The 23,541-nt window shown below is 36.7% G+C and overlaps 1 protein-coding gene across 1 annotated transcript; it reads right to left on the bottom strand.

Annotated features, from left to right (window-relative positions):
* Positions 1 to 2,442: 2,442 nt before the first annotated feature.
* On the bottom strand, positions 2,443 to 21,831 carry LOC114303774 (ABC transporter C family member 10). Its single transcript, XM_082870651.1, is given in 10 exon segments — positions 2,443 to 2,802; positions 2,891 to 2,956; positions 4,830 to 4,930; positions 5,157 to 5,195; positions 15,527 to 15,628; positions 16,872 to 17,036; positions 17,161 to 17,739; positions 18,529 to 18,615; positions 18,705 to 19,027; positions 19,302 to 21,831. Coding segments are annotated over 6 exon segments (3,198 nt in total). The 5' UTR covers positions 21,331 to 21,831; the 3' UTR covers positions 2,443 to 2,802; positions 2,891 to 2,956; positions 4,830 to 4,930; positions 5,157 to 5,195; positions 15,527 to 15,613.
* Between the last annotated feature and the right edge of the window lie 1,710 nt (positions 21,832 to 23,541).

Raw genomic sequence — 23,541 nt, 5'->3', positions numbered from 1 at the left:
TTCAAACACTCTTGCTGAAAAGAAGTTGAATTTTGAAAGTTTGTAAATTTCTGGAACAGCAACTTCTTGCATTTTTTCGAATGTTGCTAATTCTTCGTCAGTAAAAGTTTTTTCTTCTTCGATTACATCTCCAAGTCGAATTGCCTGTAGTTCTTCTTGAGATATATTATCTACTTCTTGAGATATTTCTTGACTATTATTGGTCATCATGAAGATTAGTTCTTCATCTGAACTTTCTTCATCACTAGAAATTTCATATAAGATTTCTTCTTCATCATAAATTTCTTCTCCATATATTATTTCAAAATCTTGTTCTTCAAGGACTTTGATCATTTTCTTTGCACTTTTTTCCCTTTTTGAGCATTCGGGTGCATAGTGACCTTCTTCGTTACAAATGTAACATTTACAAGTTTTCTTTTTTGAAACACTTGTTGGTTTCTTTTTTCGAATATACTTTTTCTTTTTTGAAAAAGTTTTGTTCTTCTTCCAAGGTTTCCATTTATATTTTCTACGTTTTTTGAAAAATCCTTTCCTTTTAAGAAATGTATTACAACCAATTTTTCAATTTTCTTTTAAAATTTTATCACAACATTTTTGACCATATTGTGAGTTGGAAATTTGATTTTTTATTTGTTTTTTCGCTTTTGCTTCTAGACACCGATCTACTATCAGTCTTATAACATAATAAATGCGAAAACCAAGATTATCATATTCTTCCTTCCCTATTTTTTTTAAAAAATCAGGATATGTTTTAATACATAACTCATCCCATGGATTAGGGACAGTTGGTCTCAACTACTGGAATTTGCAAGGGTAAGATATGAAGCAATAACTTGTAATGCCCAAAGCTGCCATACATTTCTGTATGCATTTGGTGCCTATTCTAATTGTTTTCATCTGCTCACATCCACCTGACTGATGAATAATATCTCCTTGAACCACTGGCCCCATGCTGGCGCACTCCTACATACATAGGTCCATAAGTGGCTAGGAAATAGGAGCTGATCCCTGTCTGTGTGCACATGTGCGCCTCGCATTTCTTCCCTGATCTATATCTCTAGTCCAGTGCAGCCTTTCCAAAGAGGGAACTTACGATAGGAACGATACTTGTGGTCTAGCTTCCCTATCAATTGGATTCTAATCAAAATATAGTTTTACAACTTTTTTCTAAACATTGGAATTGTTGTGTAAAGTACTGAATTTGGTCGACATCTTGAAATGGTTTTTTAAAGGGTAATTAAAATAACCATATAATGTTAAGGCCATGGGTATTCTTTCCTCTCTATGGAGTACAGCACAAGGTGATGTTGACATCACTAACATTTTTAATGTCGACTGTTGTTACAGATGGTGGACCTACACTATCAAACTACGATGCAGAAGGTGTTGGGCCATATCTCATTGAGGAATTTGTTGAATACGAGGATGGCATCATTCAAAAAGGTCAGTTGAATGACTGGAGCTAGAAATGTTGATGTTGTGGTGTATGATATGATGAAGTGTGTCCGATTTAGTATGATTCTGAGTTGTTTTACCCCATGATTGAATCTATTTTATGTTCAAACCAGAAATTTGTTGAAATACAAAAGAGGGACAATACTGAGTGGTGTTGGTATTCTTTTTCAGTGATGGGATTATTGATTTTGATTATATGAATTTTTTAATGAAATAAATGCTAGGGTACATGCAGCTCTGTTTGGTGCAATTTATGGGGTTAATTATAAACTGAAAAATAATATATTGAGAAAGAAATGGATACTTTATTTTAGTCTCTGCTTTCTAATTATCAATATATGTATATATATATATATATATATATTTGGAGAAGGTTTTAGTATATACAACACAAATATATAACCTAATCTAGGAGAGGGGAGATGATACTCAAAACCCACACCTTGTGTCTGGTAAAGAGGGCCTTTACCACTTGGGCTGTCTCTGTCTCCTAATTATTATCAATTTTTATCTTATAAGAAGTTTTACAAAACAGTATTAGACCGTGACTACTTTCTCTCTACACTCTTGCTTTCTACCCGGGGTGAGATATGCTTTCGCAAAGGTGGATGTGGAGAAAAATAAGAGGCATATTTAGAAGCTCCCAAAGTGGGGTCACTCATTATTTTTAAGGTAAATTATACATGCATTCTTAAAATTTAATTGAAATACAAATCACCTCTTATAATTTTGAAAATTATATTTTACTAATTAAAATTTTTAATTTCATAATAAATCGTTTATTTTATTAATAAATAATAAAAATTAATTAACAATTTTTAACGATATTAAAAATATATTTAAATTAATAATTTAAATAATTTTATTATTGTATAAGAGAATAATTATGATTTTTATTTTTTAGTTAATTTTGTTAAATAAAAAATTCTAATAAAAAAATATATGCCAAATCACAAACAATGTGTCTTAAACAAACCTTAGATGGTATATTTGTAATTTACCCTTATTTTTAAAATAAAAATTCTTTCCCACATGTTCTTATGGTGACCCGAGATAAACACACGGCACAAACAAATCATATATATGTATTACTAAAGTGAGTTCATAGTCGTGTGGAATCTTCATTATTTTTAGGTCCCGTTATGAAACTCAATAGAAAGGCTCAAATGATATGATGATGATAACAAAGACCAATTAAACACAAAAATGACTATGAAATTTATAAACTACTTTTAACTAAAATCAATGCAGGCTCCAAAAAATGAAACAGCAGTCTCCTCCTCCCAGACCACTTAGTTGCTGGCAGCCACCAATGCCATGTGCTCTATCAGGTCCAACACTCGGTTGCTGCAATAAAGACCAAATGAATCACCACTAGGTGTCGGTGCACAGAGAGAGAGAGAAGCTGTACCTGTAACCCCACTCATTGTCGTACCATGAAACAAGCTCCATGAAAGATGCATTCAGTCCCATCCCAGCCTTGGCATCAAATATACTTGACCTGAGATAAAATATGCCCCAAAAATGTAAATCAAATAGTAAAGGAGAAAGTCATCGGAACATCAAGGATATAAAAAAAAAAAAAAAAAAAACCCCGAATCAAGGCACTTCAGCTTTAGGGTCATTCACCGGTAAAGAATATGAACAAACTAGATGCAGTGAAACAAATTTCCATAACAAAGGAGATTTTAAAAAAAAAAAAAGAAAAAAAAAAAAGAAAAAGGCCCAGAAAACCACGTGATAACAGCCAAAACGTTCCTGCTTCTGCCCCCATACTTCCAAACCAATTGAGAAAGTTTCTTTAATTGAAAAGTGTAACATCAGCACATAAGCTATAGATGGGAAACCAATATGATATAGCTGCTGGTGGAAGGCCAAGAATTTTTTCCATTCAAGAATTTAAAAACACATCTACATTCAGAAGATATTGTGCGGGATATTTAAATTCTTAATGACAATAGTTTTATCAAGATATAAAAATGAGAGAGAGACAACAAAGTTAACCTTGAGTCACCAACAAAGTCATTGGAGACAACTTCCTCAATCTGTGTACCCGAGAATGCCTTTCAGCGACCCCTCTGAAGCATACCTATAATTGAAATATCAAGGGTGCCTTAGTTTTTTTTGTTTTTTTTGGTATGTCAAAGGTGATTTAGTACTTACCAATATGATGTTAATTCATGCCTAGGAACCTCACATCAATCAATCATGAGAGAGAGAGAGAGAGAGAGAGAGAGAGAGATTGTATATGCAAGGTGGATAAGAAAACAAAAAATGGCAAACATACTTTATGGCTGCTTTAACATCTTCATAAGAAGCACTATTCTCAAGTCGACAAGTTAAGTCCACAACAGAAACATTAGGAGTTGGGACTCGGAAGGCCATTCCTGTGAGCTTTCCATTAAGTTCTGGAAAACACCTCAAAATTACAAGGAGACACCTCATGACTCAGGATAAGGTGAAGCTGGCATAGTTTGCATAACATTAACATCCTGTCACATCCTATCTCCTCATTTTAACCATTCAGAAGATTTCACAGAAAAATAATTTGTAGACATAGGATCAAAATTTTTGAAAAGCGGTAACTGGTATTTGTCCCACCAAATCCTCAAGTCAACCGCCTTTCCAATTACAATGCTAAATATGCCCACATGTTGCGCCAGAATGGTATCCTTAAAACCTACTTCCCACCATCCTGAAGAAAAGTAAGGGAGTCCATGGTTTTCTCTAGCTGTGAAAAATCCAAAATACATGCAAGTGAATTTTCTTTCAATCTCTTGTAGACTTTTTATAACTTGTAAAGTGTAAAAGCTGCCCCAACTCCCTCGGGGTACTTAACCCAATTCCAAGATCTTGCAATGAAATCAACAAATATTAAGCAAACATAACATTAACCTAACTCGGTAGCAGCAATTACATTCCACAATATTGCGGCTGAGATAAAAAACTATTTGAGTTTAGCCAAGTTTATGTTGTTCAAGGTCAATCAGCTACCTTGAAGTTGACTAAAAATAACACCAAGTTCAAGCTCCTGAACTGAAAGTATTATTTTCAAAAAAAAATTAGCAATTTAAGATAGTGAGGTTTGCAATTTGAGTTTCAGTTTTGTTATTCAAAAAAACTTCTTAATCTAGCAAGGATGCTTGGGATCGTACACCAAGAACTGCATGTACAAGTCAGATTCAAACTTGGGTCATCAAATGAGCTACAATTATCTTTTAGCAACCTGAGCTTGCCAAGAACTGCTAAGTTCAGCTTACAGCCCAACAATTGGAAGGAGATTATGTTACTACTGAAAATACACTACATCTAAAACAATTCAAGATGTCTAGGGAGGAACCCAAAGAAAATAGAAGCAAAGCACAATTTCTTACCATGTACTTAGCATCAACAAAAGGATCATTGACAGCTACAACATCCATGTCATCCCTAGATGTTGCTATCCATAATACCAATCTTCCAATCCGACCAAAACCTGAAAAAGTAAGCAATTTGAGTTAGTTCAGTTTTGTTAGTCAAAATAACTTCTTAATCTAGAAAGGATGCTATGGATCATGCACCAACAACTACTTACAAGATCAAATATTTTATTGAAGGAAAATAAATTACATACATAGTCAATAAACAACTGAAACAAGGAATACTACGGGATGTTGGTTGAAGAACAACTGAAACATGACAGAAACCATCAACAAACATACCATTGATTCCAACCTTTGTCTTCCCACTGCTTTGTGATTCTAAACAAAACAAAACAAATATAAAATTAATATTAAAATAATATGTGCATAGATAATGCACCAACAGCATCCAATCAAGAGAAGAATTGTATATCAATCAAATAAAAATCCTCAAATGCAGAGGTAAAATATGCAACTATTAATCCATAAGGGGAATATTACATTCAACCATAACCCAAAACCACCAATATTAGAAGTATAACATAAGAAGAAACAAAAAATTATAAACATAAACAGATTTTAACAAATAAATAAGAAATTACTATCTCATATCAGTTAGATGAGTACAAAGGTCAATTAACTACACATTAGATTTCACAAACCCGAGCCAAATTTGAAGTATATATCTATATATATGGAATCAAAACAACTACCAAATCAAACAAACATGAAAAACAAAGGTGAAAGGGGCAGTTTCAAAGAAGGGGATTTCGGTCTGGGGTTTCATAGAATGGAGATGGAGAAAGGGAGAGAAACAAGTTGCAAAGAGAGAGAGAGAGAGAGAGAGAGAGAGAGAGAGAGAGACATACATTGAGGCATGTAGCTTGCTAAAAAAAAGTATTTTACTCATCAACTACAAAATGTATAATCACACTATTAATTGGCATAATAAAAATATTTAAAATTTTAGAAACTATAAATATTGAAATCAAGTCACAAAGATTTGTGATATAAAATACAAAATACATAACTGCATCACTAATTGGCGTAACAAAATTGTTTAAAATTATAGAAAATCACCAATGTCGTAACTAATTTTCAAAATTTCATAACATTAACCAAAAATTATGTAACTATGCTCTAATTGGTGTAACAAAAACATCTAAAATTTTTAAAAACCACAAATGTCATAACCAACTAACAAAATTAAATAACATCAACTACAAAATGTGTAACTGCACCACTAATTGACATAATAAAAATAATCAAAATTTTTACAAATTACAAATGTCATAACCAACCCATAAAATTCCATAACATCAATCACAAAATGCGTAACAACACAACTAATTAATGTAGTGAAAATATACAAATTTTTTATAAACCATAAATATCGTAATCAAGCAACAAAGTTTCATAACTATTATCATAAAATGACTAACAAATCACTAAAAATCGTAGAATCACCAATCGGGATCTCTAATGATACAAATAAACACAAAATGTAATGACAATAATTAAATAATTTAATCAACGACTTAAAGCCATGGAACAGAAAATGAGAGTTAGAGAAGATTACCCAATAGAGCGAAAGGAAAGGGAATATGAGAAAGAGAGACTGAACGAACTTATCGCCTATGAAAATAATGTCAAAGATGGTGTTGTTTCCGATAAGGAACATCGGAGATATCTAAAGTGAAATCCAGCTCTAACTCTCAAACCGGGAATCCGATTCGAGTCTCGTCTTCTCCCACGAGTCTCTCGTACCTAGGCGATCGTGTGTGCCAAGTTCCATGCTACTCCGACGCTGTTTGGTGATTTTGGGTCGTTAACACCTCGAATTCTAAGTTTTTTAAGAAACTAATTTGTCTAAAGTAAAATCCGGCTGTAACTCCCAAACCGAGAATCCGATTCGAGTCCCGTCTTCTCCCACAAGTCTCTCGTGCCTAGGTGGTCGTGTGTGCCAAGTTTCGTGATAACTTAAAGATCTTCCTGAATCATAAATGTTTTACATAAAATTTGTCTTCCTAATAACTTAAAGATCTTAGTAAAGTGAGTACACCATATGTAAAATCAGAGAACTACTAGAAATAGAAAGAGAGACAATTAAAGAGAATTGGAGCCTACCAATCAACAGGAGCCTACCAATTAGCGTGAATCTAGCCTATCCTGCCATGGCTATAAAGCTCAACTAATAAAATAAATTGAAATTCATTTGATAGGTGTAAATTGAAGTTTTATTTATTTATTTATTGCTAGGCCAAAAAGGATGAAAAATAGGACTAAAAGTATGTACACATAATGAAAAATTTAAACTATCCCATAACAACTTAAAATTTAAAATTAACTAACTAAGAACAAAATAGGACTAATAATGCTAAACTACCAAATATATAAAGCCAAATAATAACATAACATATCTATTTCATAGAAATCCATTCTTATTTCATAGATTTGTAACAAACCAAACCCAAAGAATAAAATTTGAACTCAATTTTGAACCACACAGAAATTCATATTTCAGTCAAAGAATTTTTACAAGCAAAACTTGAAAATTAACAGGAGTTCACAAGAATAAATAAATAAATACTAGCGGTTAAGGCACATGCGATGCGTGTGTAAATTTTTTTTAAAAAAATATGCAATTGAGTCAATAAAAATTGGTTAAGCCGAGATTATTGTTTATCTTCACCTGTTGAAATTTGTAGCAATTTACAAGTTGAAGTTAAACCGAAGTAATGCTTAACGCTTGTTGAAATTTGTAGCAATTTACAAGTTGAAGTTAAGCTGAGATTATTGTTTATCTTCACTTGTTGAAATTTGTAGCAATTTACAAGTTGAAGTTAAACCGATGTAGTGCTTAACGCTTGTTGAAATTTGTAGCAATTTACAAGTTGAAGTTAAGCTGAAATTATTGTTTATCTTCACTTGTTGAAATTTGTAGCAATTTACAAGTTGAAGTTAAACCGAAGTAATGCTTAACGCTTGTTGAAATTTGTAGCAATTTACAAGTTGAAGTTAAACCGAGATTATTGTTTATCTTCACTTGTTGAAATTTGTAGCAATTTACAAGTTGAAGTTAAACCGAAGTAGTACTTAACGCTTGTTGAAATTTGTAGCAATTTACAAGTTGAAGTTAAGCCGAGATTATTATTTATCTTCACTTGTTGAAATTTGTAGCAATTTACATGTTGAAGTTAAACCGAAGTAATGCTTAACGCTTGTTGAAATTTGTAATAATTTACAAGTTGAAGTTAAGCCGAGATTATTGTTTATCTTCACTTGTTGAAATTTGTAGCAATTTACAAGTTGAAGTTAAACCGAAGTAATGCTTAACGCTTGTTGAAATTTGTAGCAATTTACAAGTTGAAGTTAAGCCGAGATTATTGTTTATCTTCACTTATTGAAATTTGTAGCAATTTACAAGTTGAAGTTAAACCGAAGTAGTGCTTAACGCTTGTTGAAATTTGTAGCAATTTACAAGTTGAAGTTAAGCCAAGATTATTGTTTATCTTCACTTGTTGAAATTTGTAGCAATTTACAAGTTGAAGTTAAACCGAAGTAATGCTTAACGCTTGTTGAAATTTGTAGCAATTTACAAGTTGAAGTTAAGCCGAGATTATTGTTTATCTTCACTTGTTGAAATTTGTAGCAATTTACAAGTTGAAGCTAAACCAAAATCATTGTTTGGTACTTGTTACAAGTTAAGAAAAGTTTACAAAATAGAAATTAAAACAGTATATGTTAATCCTTATTGAAATTTGTAAGCAATTTACAGGACAAGTACTTGCCGAGGTAAATCGTCAGGTGGCATAACCGAGGTGTGTCACCCCGAGAAGATTGCACAAAAAAGAAAGAGTACACAAGACATGCAAAATATTCTAAAGTATAGAATCATGCAAGAACAGTTAGAAGAAGACAAAGATACAAGCATTCAGAAAAAGAAAGTTGAGTTAGCATTCACAAAAAGGCACATCGACCATATGCAAAACTTACATCGTCTAAAGAAACAAAGAAGTATAAGAGTACAAAAGACAAGAAAAGAAAAGACATGACATCAAAACTAAGATTCCCCAACATCGGCAGCAGGCTGGGTTTGGACGTCAGAGGACTGCTGAGAAAATACCTCGGCCGCCTTCTCCGTCGCAATCTCGGCATCAATTTGGGCAAGGGTCTCATCAATACTATTATCAGCAAGAAGTGAATCCGATGATACCTTTGGAGGAATCACATCCTGGGGAACCTCCTCAACCTCCTCATCTTGAGTTAAGTCTAGGACTTGCTCATTTTGAGGAGGGGACTTGGACGCAGTAGCCTCCTTGGCTTTTCTCACCAAGGCATCATCCTCTTCCTCATCTTCAGATTCTGAATCTTCATCGGACTGAGCTGGTGGAGGAGGTGGAGGGAATGGAAGAGGAATATCATCGGCATTCCTCAGAGGCGAATCATCAAGGACATTGAGTTTTTTCAGAAGAGACATCCAACCAAGGGTGAAACTCTTGTTGCATGCCTGCTTCACTTGAAGTTCATAAGCCTCAGTAACGTCGGCCATGCCTTGAGTGTATGCCTTTTCATCAGCTTCTTTGATTTCGGCATCTTTGGTGGCCAGGGCCTCCTGAAGCTCCTTTTTGGCCTGGGCCATTTTCTCTTCGGCCTCTTTTCTCTGGGACTCAGCAACCTTCCTTATGGCCTCAGCAGAATCGGCCTTCTCTTCGGCCTCAGTCTAGGCTTTGATAGCAGCCTCAGCCTGATCCTCTAACTTCTTCATTTTTGATTGAAGGTTTTTATTGGCCTTTTGAAGGGCAGAAAACTCCCTCTTCATGTCGATCAATTTCTCCTGATTTTCAAAGGCTTGCATAGAGAGAGAATGGGCATGCTGAATGGCCTGAAAAAACACAAGGCAAAAGTTATTTGAAAAATTTTACAAGTATGAAAAGGAGAAAGAAAGACAAGTTACCAAGTGAAGACACTTACTTGAATAGAACGTTGAAGCATGAAAGCATAGTTCTCATACTCGCTCATTTTGGCGTTCCTGTCAAGATCGCCTGGAAGAAGTAGAGCAGTGCTGAGGGCAACGCCGACATTGATGTCATCAGCGCTATCACTAGCCATAACAGGCTTATCTTCTAAAGTAATTTCAGGTGCCCAGGGGACGTCTGGTATTTTGGACCCCGAGGTCGTTGTAGAGGATGACCTCGGCTTCTTTGATTTTTGAGATTCTGATGGCTGGGTTTCAGAGTGCCTCTTCCCAGTAGAGGGTTGAGATTTGTCACTCTCAGTCAGCTTGGAAATTGGTAAAGTATCCTCAGATTCAACCTGAGTTACTTTAGCCTTTGGCAGAGCTTTTTTAACTCTTTTCGGCTTCAGTGGGGGCATGGTTTGTGTTGGCTGAGTTTCAACATCAGAAGGGAGGCTGGCTAAAAGGTCTTTTGCAACTGGTTTTGGGCGACCCATCTCGACAGTAAGCACGAGTCGTCGCCAACGTTTTCGTTCTAATATTGGGACCAGGTACGGAGCCGAAGTTGATGGCTGATCAGCTGGATCGGATGTTGATCCTTGATCTGTTCGTGATGTGGATGCAGTCAATGGAGTTGTAGCAGAGGGTGGAGACAGGTTTTTCTACTTCCTTTTGGGAACGTCGGGCAAAGTTGACTTATATGTTGGAATAAAATTGAAAAGCACAGACGCTTTCCTTTTATGGACTGGCAAGTTTAGAAGTTTCTTCAAATCCTTGCTGGGAACAAAGGATTGGCGAAAGTTTTTTGGTGGCTTACGAACAGCTACAAGAAGAACAGACGTCGGAAACAGACAAAGTATTTAAGACTTTAAAAGAAAACAGGCAAAGCTGAATACTGGGCTCTTACCCTTGCCCTCTAAAACTGATCGAGGAAGAGGATAGAGATGGATGTCCTCATCTGGAGCAAACTCCCAATTTCCCGAGGTAATGAAATAGTCATCCCCAGCCCCCTTGTTGGAGTCTGGGAGGTCGGCTACAATTTTGAATTCGGTAGACCTCGGCTTAAGGTAATAAATGTAGCATTTTTCTTTCAAATTAAGGGCACACATGGTATAGCAGTACTGGATATCGGCTAGGGTGATCCTAGCATTTTCCTGTTTAGCTAAGGCTATGATGCCATTGATCACTCGGTAGGAATTGATTGCCAATTGCATGGGATTCAACTTATAATAGTGAAGAATCTCACGAAAAAGGATGTTGAGTGGGAGCCGGAGTCCGCACTCAGTGAAAGCTACAATGGGAAAGGGCATCGAATCATCTGTGGGCATGATGGAGTCGTTATCTCCAGCCAGCCTCAGATGGACATCGGCAGGGATAGAGAACTCTTGCCTAAAGTACTCAAGTTTGGTCGGGGTATCTACCCTATGTCTCCACGTACCTATGATATCGGCCTAAATTAGAGGGGTTGGATTTCAGAGAAAAAATGTGTTGAGAGGGTTAATAAGACCTCGGCAAAAATCTAGGTAAAGTACTAGTTTCAATTTTTTCCTAAATTATGGGTTCTGCACAACAAATCCCAAACCTAGGTCTATGAAAGCAAGGGTTGAAGGCACGGATCTGGAAGACAGAAAGGCAAAGACGTGCTTTAGAATCAAGAACAGGGATGGGCTATCAAGAGCATAAAGAATACGAGAAATAAATGGTCAAGAATAGTAACAAGAGTGCAAGAAAGTGGTGAACAATATGTATTCAAGATATGGGCAAGATCAAAACCATTTGAATAAATATGTTCAGATATGTGATTCGCAAGATTTGGAACAATAATGGCAACAAGTAATGAAGAATATCAAAAGAATTGAAAACGAAAGGGACAGTGGCTTACCAGAAAATAGTGAAGCCGGTATGAAGATTGCCGAAGTCAAACGACAGTTACAGATGTAACAAAAACGACGAAAGCTTCACAGGAAGGGAGAAAGGAAGGTAGTTTCAGAGCTTGAGGACTGGAGCAATGGCGTATTCAAGAGCTAGAGAGAGAAAAAGCGAAGAGAAATCGAACGCAAAAGTGAAAAAACGAAAAGAGGGGGAAAGGTTTTGTCAAAAATTTGAAATAGCGGCAAAACGGAGCATTAAATGCGCCTGGAACAACGCATACGTCAGACGGCGCCCAGAGATTATAGCGATCCCGGGTTTACCCTTGTTGAACAGTGATCCGGACATGTGTTCGTGGATGTTGGTAGTTGGTTATTATCGTGTTTACATTCCTTTTTTCTTCATACATTGAGTTATAGGATGTGTTGGGCAGGTTTGTTACAGGTTGGTTGTGTTCGGGAGCCTAGTGTTGCTGCCCAGAATTTTGGACCTTCGCTCGAGCGAGGAGTTGGTCGCTCGAGCAAGAGTGGGGTTCGTGTTTGGTGGGTCGAGCCAGAGTGGCTCGCTCGAGCGAGCGGTTGCACCTGGTTCTGGACCTGAGAGCTGTCTTTCTTGGCTCGAGCGAGCTTTTCGTGGCTCGAGCGGTCTGGGTTTTTCTTTGCTCGATCGAGAACTTCTTGGTTCGAGCGAGAGTTTTCTGTGTCTGGTCGCTCGAGCGACCAAGCCTTCGCTCGAGCGAGCGTGTTTTATATCAGCGGACAGCAGCGTCTTAAACATCACTTTTTCACCTCTTTTCTTTGAGCAAAACCTAAATCCGAGCCTCTCTCTCTCTAAACTTGCACTCTCTCTAAGATTTGATCTCCCTAGGGTGTGAATCTAGCCTAGGGCCTTTGTTAAAAAGATAGAGGGCGTTGAGGGCTTCGATTTAATCTGAAAAAGTTTGGATTTGGAGCAAGTTGATCTTGGAGTCTTCATCTCCTTTTGGGCTAAAACTTCGAGGTAGGGATATCCTACTCCTCTCTATGGATTTTGTCTTTAAATTTTGGTATTTTGAGATGTTGGGCTTGGTTTGGTAATTTTGTGAAAGTTCGGGGCTTTTTTGCAAATTTACAAAAGTTGGGGTTTTATTCATAATAAACCTAAATGCATGTTTGGCGTAGAGAAATGGTATAAATGTTAAATCATTGATGAAAATGGGACCTAAGGGTTGAAATGTAAATTATGGGAATTGACCTAATTACATTGTTTAATTAATTGGGATAATTAATTGAGAAGAATGAGGAAATGAAATGTTGATTGAATATCCATTTGTGCATTTATTTTCTGTTTAGAAATAACTGCTTTGGGCTATCGGTGGAGGATAGTCGTGATTGTTGTAGACAATGCATGATGATTAGGCAAACTGAAACTAATCAATGAAATGTGTCATGGAAATTGACGGTTGATAGAATGCATTAATTATATGTATTGAGCGATTGTATATAGAACCATTGTGTTTGTATACGTTATGTGTAGAGGAGGAGAAAGGGGATGTACTCCGCGGTTTAGGGGAAGATAGGGGATGTACCTCTAAACCGGATAGTGTTGGGAGAAGATAGGGGATGAACTCCGTAGATACAGCTCATATGCTTGTCTAAAGAAGTGAAGATAGAGCTTATATGCTTATCTTTGTGATGTGTGGATATAGCTTTTATGCTTATCTGTGGATATTGTTGTTATACATATCTGTTGTAGAATGTGGATATAGCTTATTTGCTTATCTGAGAATGTGGATATTGTTGTTATATATATCTGTTGAGCATGTGGGTAGTGCTCATATGCCTATCTATTGAAAAAGGGGAAATGAAAGTAACTGGGACTTGTAAGTCGTTTGACATAAATATATGATTTATGTGATTGTATCAGTGTTGGCCATCTATCAATTGCTAATCTTTTAGTCATTGTTCATGGTTGGTTTAGTGTATTTCTACTGGGCTGTGGCTCACCCTATATGGGAATATCATTTTCAGGTGCAGGAAGCATGCCACCTCCAAGGACATAGCTTGGGAGGCTAGAGGCGGACATGTTTTGTTGTTTTACTTTTGATGTATTACATGTAACTTCAAGCCAAGGGCTTTATGTGTAAACGAGTTAGTACTCTTTGTTGTAACCAAGTGTTAACTTGGAAAGCTGTAAGCCCGTAGGGCATTTTGTGTTGATGTTAACATGTAATACCCATGTAATGGAACTCTAATGAATAAAAGATTGTGGGTAGTTTATATGTAAATGCGTGTCTTATCTGATGGGTTTTATGTTGTTATTTTGAGGGCGTTACAGAGATGCAAGACGGCTTGCAAGCTTGTCATGGGCACGATCCAATGAAGTGGAGATGCATGAATGAAACGGTTGAGTAAATGATGCGTGACAGCTCACACACGTGAAAGAGTTCATTGGAATTCTTGTTCTCTGAAGAAAACATGTCGGCCTGAAATGAATGATCTCGGCTGAGGGGTTCTTGTGCCGATGTACAGGAAGAAGTACCGATATAGGTTCCATCACCTCAAAATGCCAAGGTAATAGAACCTAGGGGGCAGTGGTGGGGATATATTTTCTGAGTACCAACATGTGGCAAGGTGACGCCGATGTGTCAGCCGAGGTACCACGTGTCCTGGTCATTATGCCGAGGTTATCTCCGAAGATATCGGAATCCGAGATAAACGGATAAGGGACAAGAGTCTTAGAATGAAGAGGAGACTTAGTTAAGATGAGGATAAAGCTCTTAGGGAGTTTATCTTTATCTCTTGAGGAGTCCAAAGTAAGTATTGAATTGGAGTCCATAGAAGTCAGACTTCTAGTGAGACTAGGATTGAGTTAACTATAAAAGAGAGGCACCTCCGTGGGTCTAAGGTACGCAATTTATGCTTTGAGCAGTGAGTTTAGCACTTGATTATCTTTGAGAGATATACTCACTTGATCGTCGGAGTGCCCCCAGGTGGAAGAACCACCACCAGAGCCTTCTTTTTTTGTTACAGGTTAGCTGAAGTCATCTATTCTGCCAGTGCTCTTTAGCTGATTACTAAACGGGCAGTGTGATCAGAAAATCACTCACACAGGAATCATTAGCGGATTATAGTTCCATCACTTCCAGCTTATGAAAAGAGCAGCACTGTAGATTTTGAAAAATTATTTACATTTTTTTGGGGGAAAATGAAATCCGTTATCAGACGTGTTTATTTAAGTTAATAGTTTTCATTTAGGTTAATAGTTTGCAAATTTTTTGAAAAATCAAAGTATAAAATAGTACCCTAATGTGTTGTTTGGCAACATTTATGCCAAGAGAAGGTTTCCACTAGTAGGAGGTGGTGGCTAAAGGTGATTTTCATTAAGAGAAGGTGATCAAAGGTGGTTGCTGCCTGTGGGAAGTGGTTGGCAGAGGCTAGAGGTAGTTTCCAGCTGCAGGAGGTGGTGGTTGTCAAAGGACCTCACTGGTGACGGTGGCTAGAGGTGGGGGTGGCCGGTGGGGGTGATGAGTGATGGGTGGTGGCCAAAGGCGATGAAAGCAGGACGAAGGAATGAATTTTTTTTTTTTCCTTCTAAACAAGTGAAACTAACTTCTTATTTTAAAACAAGAATTTAGTACAATTTGTGAAGTTTTGAAAACAAAAATAGATGCCAAACTAGTTTTTGTTTCCAATTTTCAATTTTTTTTTTAAATATTAAAAAGAAAACCATAAATATAAATGTAACCAAACATACCCTAAATAACTTTTTGTTTTCAAATGAACTCTAATTTGCTTGGGATATAGCAATAATAACTATATATAAAACCAAATTAAAAATAAAAAATTAGAAAAGTACCACCCACCAGAGCTGAATGTTCCAGGAGGAAGCAAAACCATGCAGAGTGCTGATGAGGAGAGAACAACTACACTAAGTACTCCAAGCCGTTCGATCAACCACTCATTTGCTGCAAAACAGTGGAAAAATGGGGTGGCATTTATATCAATGACGTCAAGATTCTTTACGAAGAATCATTCCTCCTTCCCAAAAGCTCTTATCGTCATCAATCCTACTATGGATTCAGCAAGATGGTTTGCCACGAAAGACTTTGTTGTGCCATTGATTCGCATCAATTCTTTCGCGGTGCTAAGGTAGTATCTCTGTTGTCAATAATCAATGCCAGTTTACCATTTTAATCATATTTAATGCAAACCATCTGATTTATATAAAATAAAAATAAAAAAAAGTTATATGCAACATTAATTTTATGTTTTTCCATGGATCCAACAGGATTCCCCAGAACCTTGTAGTCACAAAATAGTTGAAACTTACATAGTTCCAATTTGATGCATACTTACTTCAAGCAAATATAATGTCAAATATAATGATAACATGTGAATTGGTGAAAAATATCACTATGACAAGCTATGCTTTTACATTTTTACCTTTTCTACAAACACATATACAAGGACTTCCCCACCTCAATTACTTACCTAATTTGAGTTCACCTATTTCCAAACAATTCCAAAATCTCTGTTTGTCCACGTGTTTTTGCTAAATTTCACTTCATATCTAATTGTCATATATCTCCTAACTCCTAGGGGTAGCTCAGATCTAAAAAACACAAATACAGACACGTGACAGACATTGATATACCAACATAGAAGTTTTCAAAAAATGCAAGACATGACACTTAGGAGACGCGTGCAAAATATATAATTTTATATATTTATTATATGTCAAAGATAAATAACTATTATAGCTCAAATATATGAATATTTAAGTCAAATATAATAAATTTAAAAATGAAGAACAGATATAAATTTACACGTTATTGTTTAATCTTTAGATTCCAATTCAAATTTATGATGTGTTTCATGTATATCTAAGTGTTCGGAAGAGTCTAACGAGTGTCGTGTCGGTATCCAATATTGTGTCAGACACGACACGTTACCTCCTTAGAAGTGTCCGTACTTTTTAGGCTTGGATAATCGATCACCCAAGTTCATAGTCTTAGGTGCTGGCACAGGCTTCTAGGAAGTCTGAGGTTCGATTTCCTCTCTCGTTTGCCTGGCTCATAGTCTTAGGGGCTAACTTCTAAATCTCGAGTTTACACACCCAGCGTCATTCGTCCAAAGGATCCTTCCTAGGCCGAGTTCTCAATCATCAAAAAAAAAAAAAAAAAAGGGTATTATATCTCCCAAGATTACCTGCAAGAGAATTGTCAAATAAATCATTGGTATGGAGATGAACAGGACTTGCCAGGTAACAGCAGTCAAGACAGCAAGATTAGCATAGGTATTTATGGTAGACGAAAAACTGTAGACAAAGCTAAAGGGAACATCAAGATCAACAATACTCAAATCGGCTGAAACCTACATAAAAAATGAAAAAATAACATAAGAAAACAAAGAAGAGGAAAGGGGGTTAGTTTCAAGAATATCAATGCCAAAAAAAAAAAACACAGTCACAAAAAGTTTAACATTTTGAGATGCTTACCCGACTCAGTATCCTTCCCAAAGGCGTAGAGTCGTAAAATGACATGGGCACACGAAAAAGGGAGTTTGGTAGCTGTGAAAACAAAGATTTTGACGATTGCATACCAAGAGCAACTATGGAGAGAGATCTAAAATACAAAATTAGTGTCGAAGTAAATCCAATCACCAAGTAAACTACAATCAATCGCAATGTGGTGACATTAGGATTTTCAACATTAGCGGCCATCCAAGAGTTTTGTAGTATTGAACCAATCACGAATGCAAGGTGGCAGATAGAAGTCGCGGAGAAAAGCAAGTAGCCTTTGTTCTGATTTAAGTATTGCATGTAAGGCTTAAGACCGATGCCTCATACTTCTCTCTCTTCTTGTTTAATCAACTGGTCCCCTTTAGATTTCTCACCAGTATGAGTTTTTTTGATCTCTTTGGTAGACGTTTCACGCTTCTGAGAAGAAGATACCTCTTCAAGCCTTTCAGCGCCAGCAGTTTCTTTGTGTGCATTGACAAGGTCTTGAAATTCTCGACTTGAAGCCAGTAACTGATGGTAAGGAGCTGCTTGTAGAATTTCTCCATCCGACATCAACTGTCAACCAAAAGAATTGAAATTATTACCAACTGATTGCTTAATAGTGATGAAACTTAGCAATGTTATATACAGTTAGTTCCCTTTGGACTCAACCTCTAGTAGAAAATAGAATATTCACTTGGCTATACACACTAAATGAATTCTGTTCCCTCAAAAAATTTACTTGTGACAGATCCAAAAAAGTTATATGGAAGTATGACTTCATTTTTCAGCAATCAAAACCTACTTCCTAAACTTTCACAATTAGAAAAAAGTGTGAAGGTTTTGAGGTACTTCAATTTTTTTGTACCTGAAACCTTCATATTTCCATATAAGCCTTCATACTTGCTAGACTTTCCTAATAAGAAAAAGTAACTTTTCTAGCATTTTCCAAGCACGTTAACTTTTTTAGCAGCAACTTTATCACAAAAAAGATTATTTATTTATATTATTAAAAAAACACTACTAAAAAAGCATTGGGCAAGCCAGCCATTAAAAGCATTCATCAAAGTTATATGGAAGTATGAAGGTTTTGAGGTACTTCAAGAACAGGAAAGTCTTGAGGTCCTAGGATTCATTAAAGATGTAGACAAGTATAAGTTTGGAACTATAATTAAGAAATCCGTTAAAAAGGAGTCAGTCACCATTTCATAGAAATGATCAGTAAGCAAATTGGCTTAATTTTAAGGCTATGTCATCGTGGTTGGATGGTCGAATTGCAGCAAGAATTAGAAGAAAAAGAAGAAAAAAAAAACTAATTTTATGAAGAACAGTGTGAAAGACAGCACCCAAAGAAGTTAAACTGACCAAAACAGAATCAAATGCAGGAAGAAAATCCACTTGGCGGGTGACAAGTAAGACCGTCTTCGTTGAAAGAGCTGCCATAACATATTCCTGCCATAATGAAATGAATTTTCTCCATAAGATTGTTGCGGGCAACAAGAATAAAATTGCAGTACACTAAAAAAAAGTAATTACATTACATTAAATAGGCTCGAACAAGTGTGTGCATTAACAGCGCCGAATGGGTCATCCAATAGATATATATCAGCATCCTGATATAGTGCACGAGCAAGTTGGATCCGCTGCTTCTGACCACCGCTGAGGTTAACCCCTCTTTCGCCTATTTCAGTGAGGTCACCGTAGGGTAGCAAGTCAAGGTCCTTTACCAAGGAACACTTCTCTAATGTTTCCTGGTATCTCTCATTATCCAATCCCGACCCAAGTAAAATATTCTCTCTTATTGTTCCGCTCTGGATCCATGCTGATTGAGAAACATAGGCAATAGTCCCATATACATGAATTTGTAAAATAGAGCAAATGGATCCAAATTGGTCATCGACAACAAAATTTCCCCCAATCTAACGAAAGGGGGAGCGAGTTACACTACAACAAATTGACACATAATAGGAAACAATTAGCGAAAGAATAAAACTCCACACCTTGCTAAGTTTTATTTTTCTAATGGCCTCTTTTAGGGAAAGAACAGTGCAGGATTAGTATAAAAATAGTACAGTGGTTGTGAAGTTGAGGTGTACTTAATAGCTATGAATGAATGAGAGGAAGTGAGCAGCAAGAATTTACAGTTCCCTGGATATTTGGAACCTCTCCTAGGATTGCAGCCAGAAGAATCGATTTGCCTGAACCAACATCTCCACATAGAGCCACCTTTTCACCAGCTCGAACCTCTAAATTAATATTTCTAAGCGTGGGCTTTAACGGACTCTCTTCCCACGAAAAACTAGCAGAATTGATGAAAATGCTTTGGCTCTTCATTCCCATGTTGCGTTTTTGCTTGATATTTGTGTTCTCTAGCTCAAGTGCCTCAAGAAATTTCATAATCCTAGCGAATGCAACTTTCGCTTGAATAACAACCCCAATTACATCAGGAATACATCTATCAGGCTCTTGAACAAGTCGTAAAGTCACTACAAATGTGAAAACATTACTAGCATGCAAAGGCACTCCGAGAAAATAGCATGCCCCAAAAGTGGCAGTTGAGACCAACACCGGGGATACCCAGAAGAGAAAGCCATTGTATGCTTTAAGCATTTGAACTGCCGATAACCATTTATATTCCACTTTCCTCAAGTTTTCGATGACATTCTTGAAATGACTTTCCCACGCATAGAGTTTCAACACCTTCATGTTCACCAGCGCCTCTGAAGTAGCCTTGAGCCGATCATCTTGGGCCACCATGAGCTTAGACTGGAACTTATGCTGCAATTTTGCAAGCGGGGCATTGCAAAGCACAGTAAGAATTATCACCACCAAGGATGCAATTGTCGCAAGCTTGACTGCGCGAAATAGGATTATTAAGGCAAGAAAGAGCTGGAGGCTCGTTGTCCAAGTTTGATGAAACCACAAAGGAAACTCTCCGATCCGATAAGCATCAGTGGAAACATAGTTCATTATCTCACCGGCCGAGTGCATCATTTTCGAAGCATTGGATAGTCTTAATTGCTTCTTATAAATGGCTGCTGTTAGCAAAGACCTCACTTTTAGACCAATAAGTCTGCTTCGAAAATACCATTGCCTTTGTGCTAAGGACTCAATGCTCCTAGAAAAGAAAAGTAAGATGGCCAACACATACCCCTCATTTTTGAAACTTTCTCTGCCCTCGGCAACCTCAATGAAGGTGTTGAGAATAAGTGGACCAGTAGATAGAGTAACAACTGTTAGCAGTGCGACCAATCTCGACATAAATATCTCCTTCCAGCGGCACGAAACTATTGTCCACAAAACCGATGGTTGGGATGATGGGTTGAGTTGTTTTTGCTCATTGAATTTCTCTGTGAATAGCAAGTAACAAGCTTGTGCTTGATCTTCCTTGCGCAATTTGGGTATATCTTCATCCTCAAGTGTTTTCTCCCTCCCCCTTTTCATCAATGGGTTCAGCCACCAAAAGGTCATTTTATTGAAAAACCTAGCTTTCGCAAATGGAGTAATGGTGACAACAGACTCGGTTTTACTACTTCCATCGACCTCACTGTTTAAGGGGGTACATAGATTCTCATCAATTTCTTCATATTTGTAACCCATGTAAGTGCATAGCAATAACAAACTTGCCCCTAAAAAGGACAGTATATCCAAAGCTACCTTAATTGACACTTCTTTGATAAAAATGGCGGTGACAAGGGACAAACAACAAGCAATTGCAGTAAACAAGAAGGCAAGAATTGACAAAACCCACAATGATGCTTTTGGGAAATGTTTTCCTCTAAGGCTAATCATTAAGCCCATTGACAACCATGTTAGTCCTTGAAACAAAACTAGCAACCACCAATGCAGAGGTGAAACAGACCGGGACAACCTTAATTTATCGACTAACATCCAAATACCCAAAATCAAGTATACCAATCCCAAAACCCCATTGAAAATGGCAGATATCATTTGCAAACACGTAACACCACGAAAGTGCTTTGATGGTTTCTTCCGAATGACATTGAATAAGAACACGACCACGAGCAATATGTCAAAACAAATAATCATGGTGTGGTTGATACACGAAGAAGGTCGTGTCACAAACATGAAATCAATGGTGCAAGGCTCTGCCTTACCAGAAGGACAATCGGATTCCCCACAAAACACAGTCCATAGGCCCTCCATTTCTTAGTCTCAAACCCTTTTTGCCCAGCAAGAACTCTGCATTGCATACAAGAATCGGTTTAAAAGCTGCAATTTTAAATATATTTGACCCTTAGAGGGTTTAAAACCGAGTAAAATGTGTTGTTACTAGTAATTGTAAGATAAAAGTTTAGGAACACAGAAACTGATCACAGAATTGTTGAATATTGGCTCAGATTCTCCATGTGATTGGAAGCCCTAGTTGTCAACAATAGTGGCTGCAAACTGAAGAAAAAGAAGCGAGCTACGGATTTTGGAAATGAGTTTTCAACCGAGCTAGATTTTGTAGTTTGGCCATCATCAAGCTTGTTGGCAGTGGCCAAACTTGACTTTGGCTCTCCCATTTTGTGTATAAATAGGAGTGTATGTGATGGGTTTAGGAAGTAGCAGCAGAGACGTAGAAGTCAGAGAGAGTTTTGTGTGTGTGACTGTGAGTTAAGTTGAGAGTGTTGTCTCCGCCTCCACCGTTGTATTTGTTGTTTGTTCTTTCTGAAATTAGTAAATCTGTCCGTGGACGTAGGCTAATTGTCGAACCATATAAAACTTGTTTAGTTTTTGTTTGAGTCCTGATCACAACAAGAATCGAATACAACACTCTCAGATGATAATTAGAGGGTTTAAACAGAGTAAAGAGCAAAAAAACTAGGAATATAGAAGTTGATCATAATATCAGCACAATCCTTTCACATAAGTGATTGGTTTGTAGAGATGAAGAACTCAAACCTCCTTGCTTGTAATGAGAAAGAAGAACCAGAAAAGCTCAACCCTGTAAAAACTTTTTGCTTCTCCTCCCCCACAAACTCTAAAACTGTTTTGCAGATTCAAGAACAGAAACATATATAGTAAACCACAATAGTATTGCAGATTGGTTTACTATATATAGTGGAGGATGGTTTACTATTTATGAATTGGAGATTACTATATATGAGTTTGTGAATTCACAAACTTTTAATCCACAAAAAAGGGAAGACAAGATATGAGTTTGTGGGTTTGGTATTATTTATCTATATATATATATATATATATCAACACTACAAATTCCGACTTATGAATCAAAATTTACTCAAAAAAAAAAAAAAAAAAAAAATTAGCGTTCAAATTCATGTTACTCATAAACCTTGTACTTCATCAATATAATTTCTACCACACAAACACATTCGGAAATCAACTAAGCCATCATGACTTTCTTAACACCTTAGTCATAAGGAAAGGTCATGATTCAACTTTCCTCAATGGAGAGTTGAATTATAAGGCAAGTACTTAGTGATAGAGAGGTTAACTCTCATTAAGTACAAACACAAATACATTCAAAATAAATTATGAATTAATAAGGTGAGTTCATAACATTTATCTATATTATTAATAAAAGGAACACCTAAGTTGGTGTCATGAAACTATCCTCCACTTTAGTGCCAAGTGTATGCCAAGTGTATCCTCCACTTTAATGTCAAGTGTTCATTTTGTCATTTAAAAAAATCATTATTAGACAAATAATAGGCGTGAGACTCGAATTATGGACAAAAAACCATTATTTGACAAATAATGGATATGAGACTCGAACTATGAACAAATAATATAATGAAAAAAACTTTTATCACTTAAATCAAATATAATATATATTGTAAGTATTTTATTTTATTTTACTTATTGAAATTACATACATATTACCTGTGTCAATCACTAATATACATATATTTGTACAGTGACAGACATCATTCAATGCATAACAACCACTTTCACGGGTCATGATTGAGACCCCCTCCAATCACCACCCCCACCACCCCACACACACGTGGCGGGTGGTGATTAGAGGAGAAGGAAAAAAAAAAAGAAGGAAAAACTGACCAATCATGTTGAGAGGGGATCAAAGGGGGTGGGGGGAAAGGGGGTCTGGAACATTATTGCCACTTTCTTTTTTTTTTTAGGTCTAAACCGCCAGTATCCGGAAGTCCACAGGACCCCAACTAATCCGGTTCGAGCCGGGTAGGACCACAAGGGCGGCAAAACTCTCCCAACAAGTTTTTAACACAGCTGCGTTCCCATGTCTCGAACTCGAGATCTTGGTTAAGCTAGTTAGCATATCCTCCACATTATTGCCACTTTCATTTCATGTAAAAGGACACTATGCATAACAGCCACTTTCATTTCATGTAAAAGAACACTTCTATCTAGTGTACGAGGCTCTGTTAAAGC

This window comes from Camellia sinensis, chromosome 5 (assembly GCF_055761805.1).
Source record: "Camellia sinensis isolate YWXY chromosome 5, ASM5576180v1, whole genome shotgun sequence".
Classification (NCBI taxonomy): domain Eukaryota; kingdom Viridiplantae; phylum Streptophyta; class Magnoliopsida; order Ericales; family Theaceae; genus Camellia; species Camellia sinensis.
The sequence above is the reverse complement of the archived record's forward strand: the minus strand, read 5'-3'. Positions and strand labels throughout refer to the sequence as shown.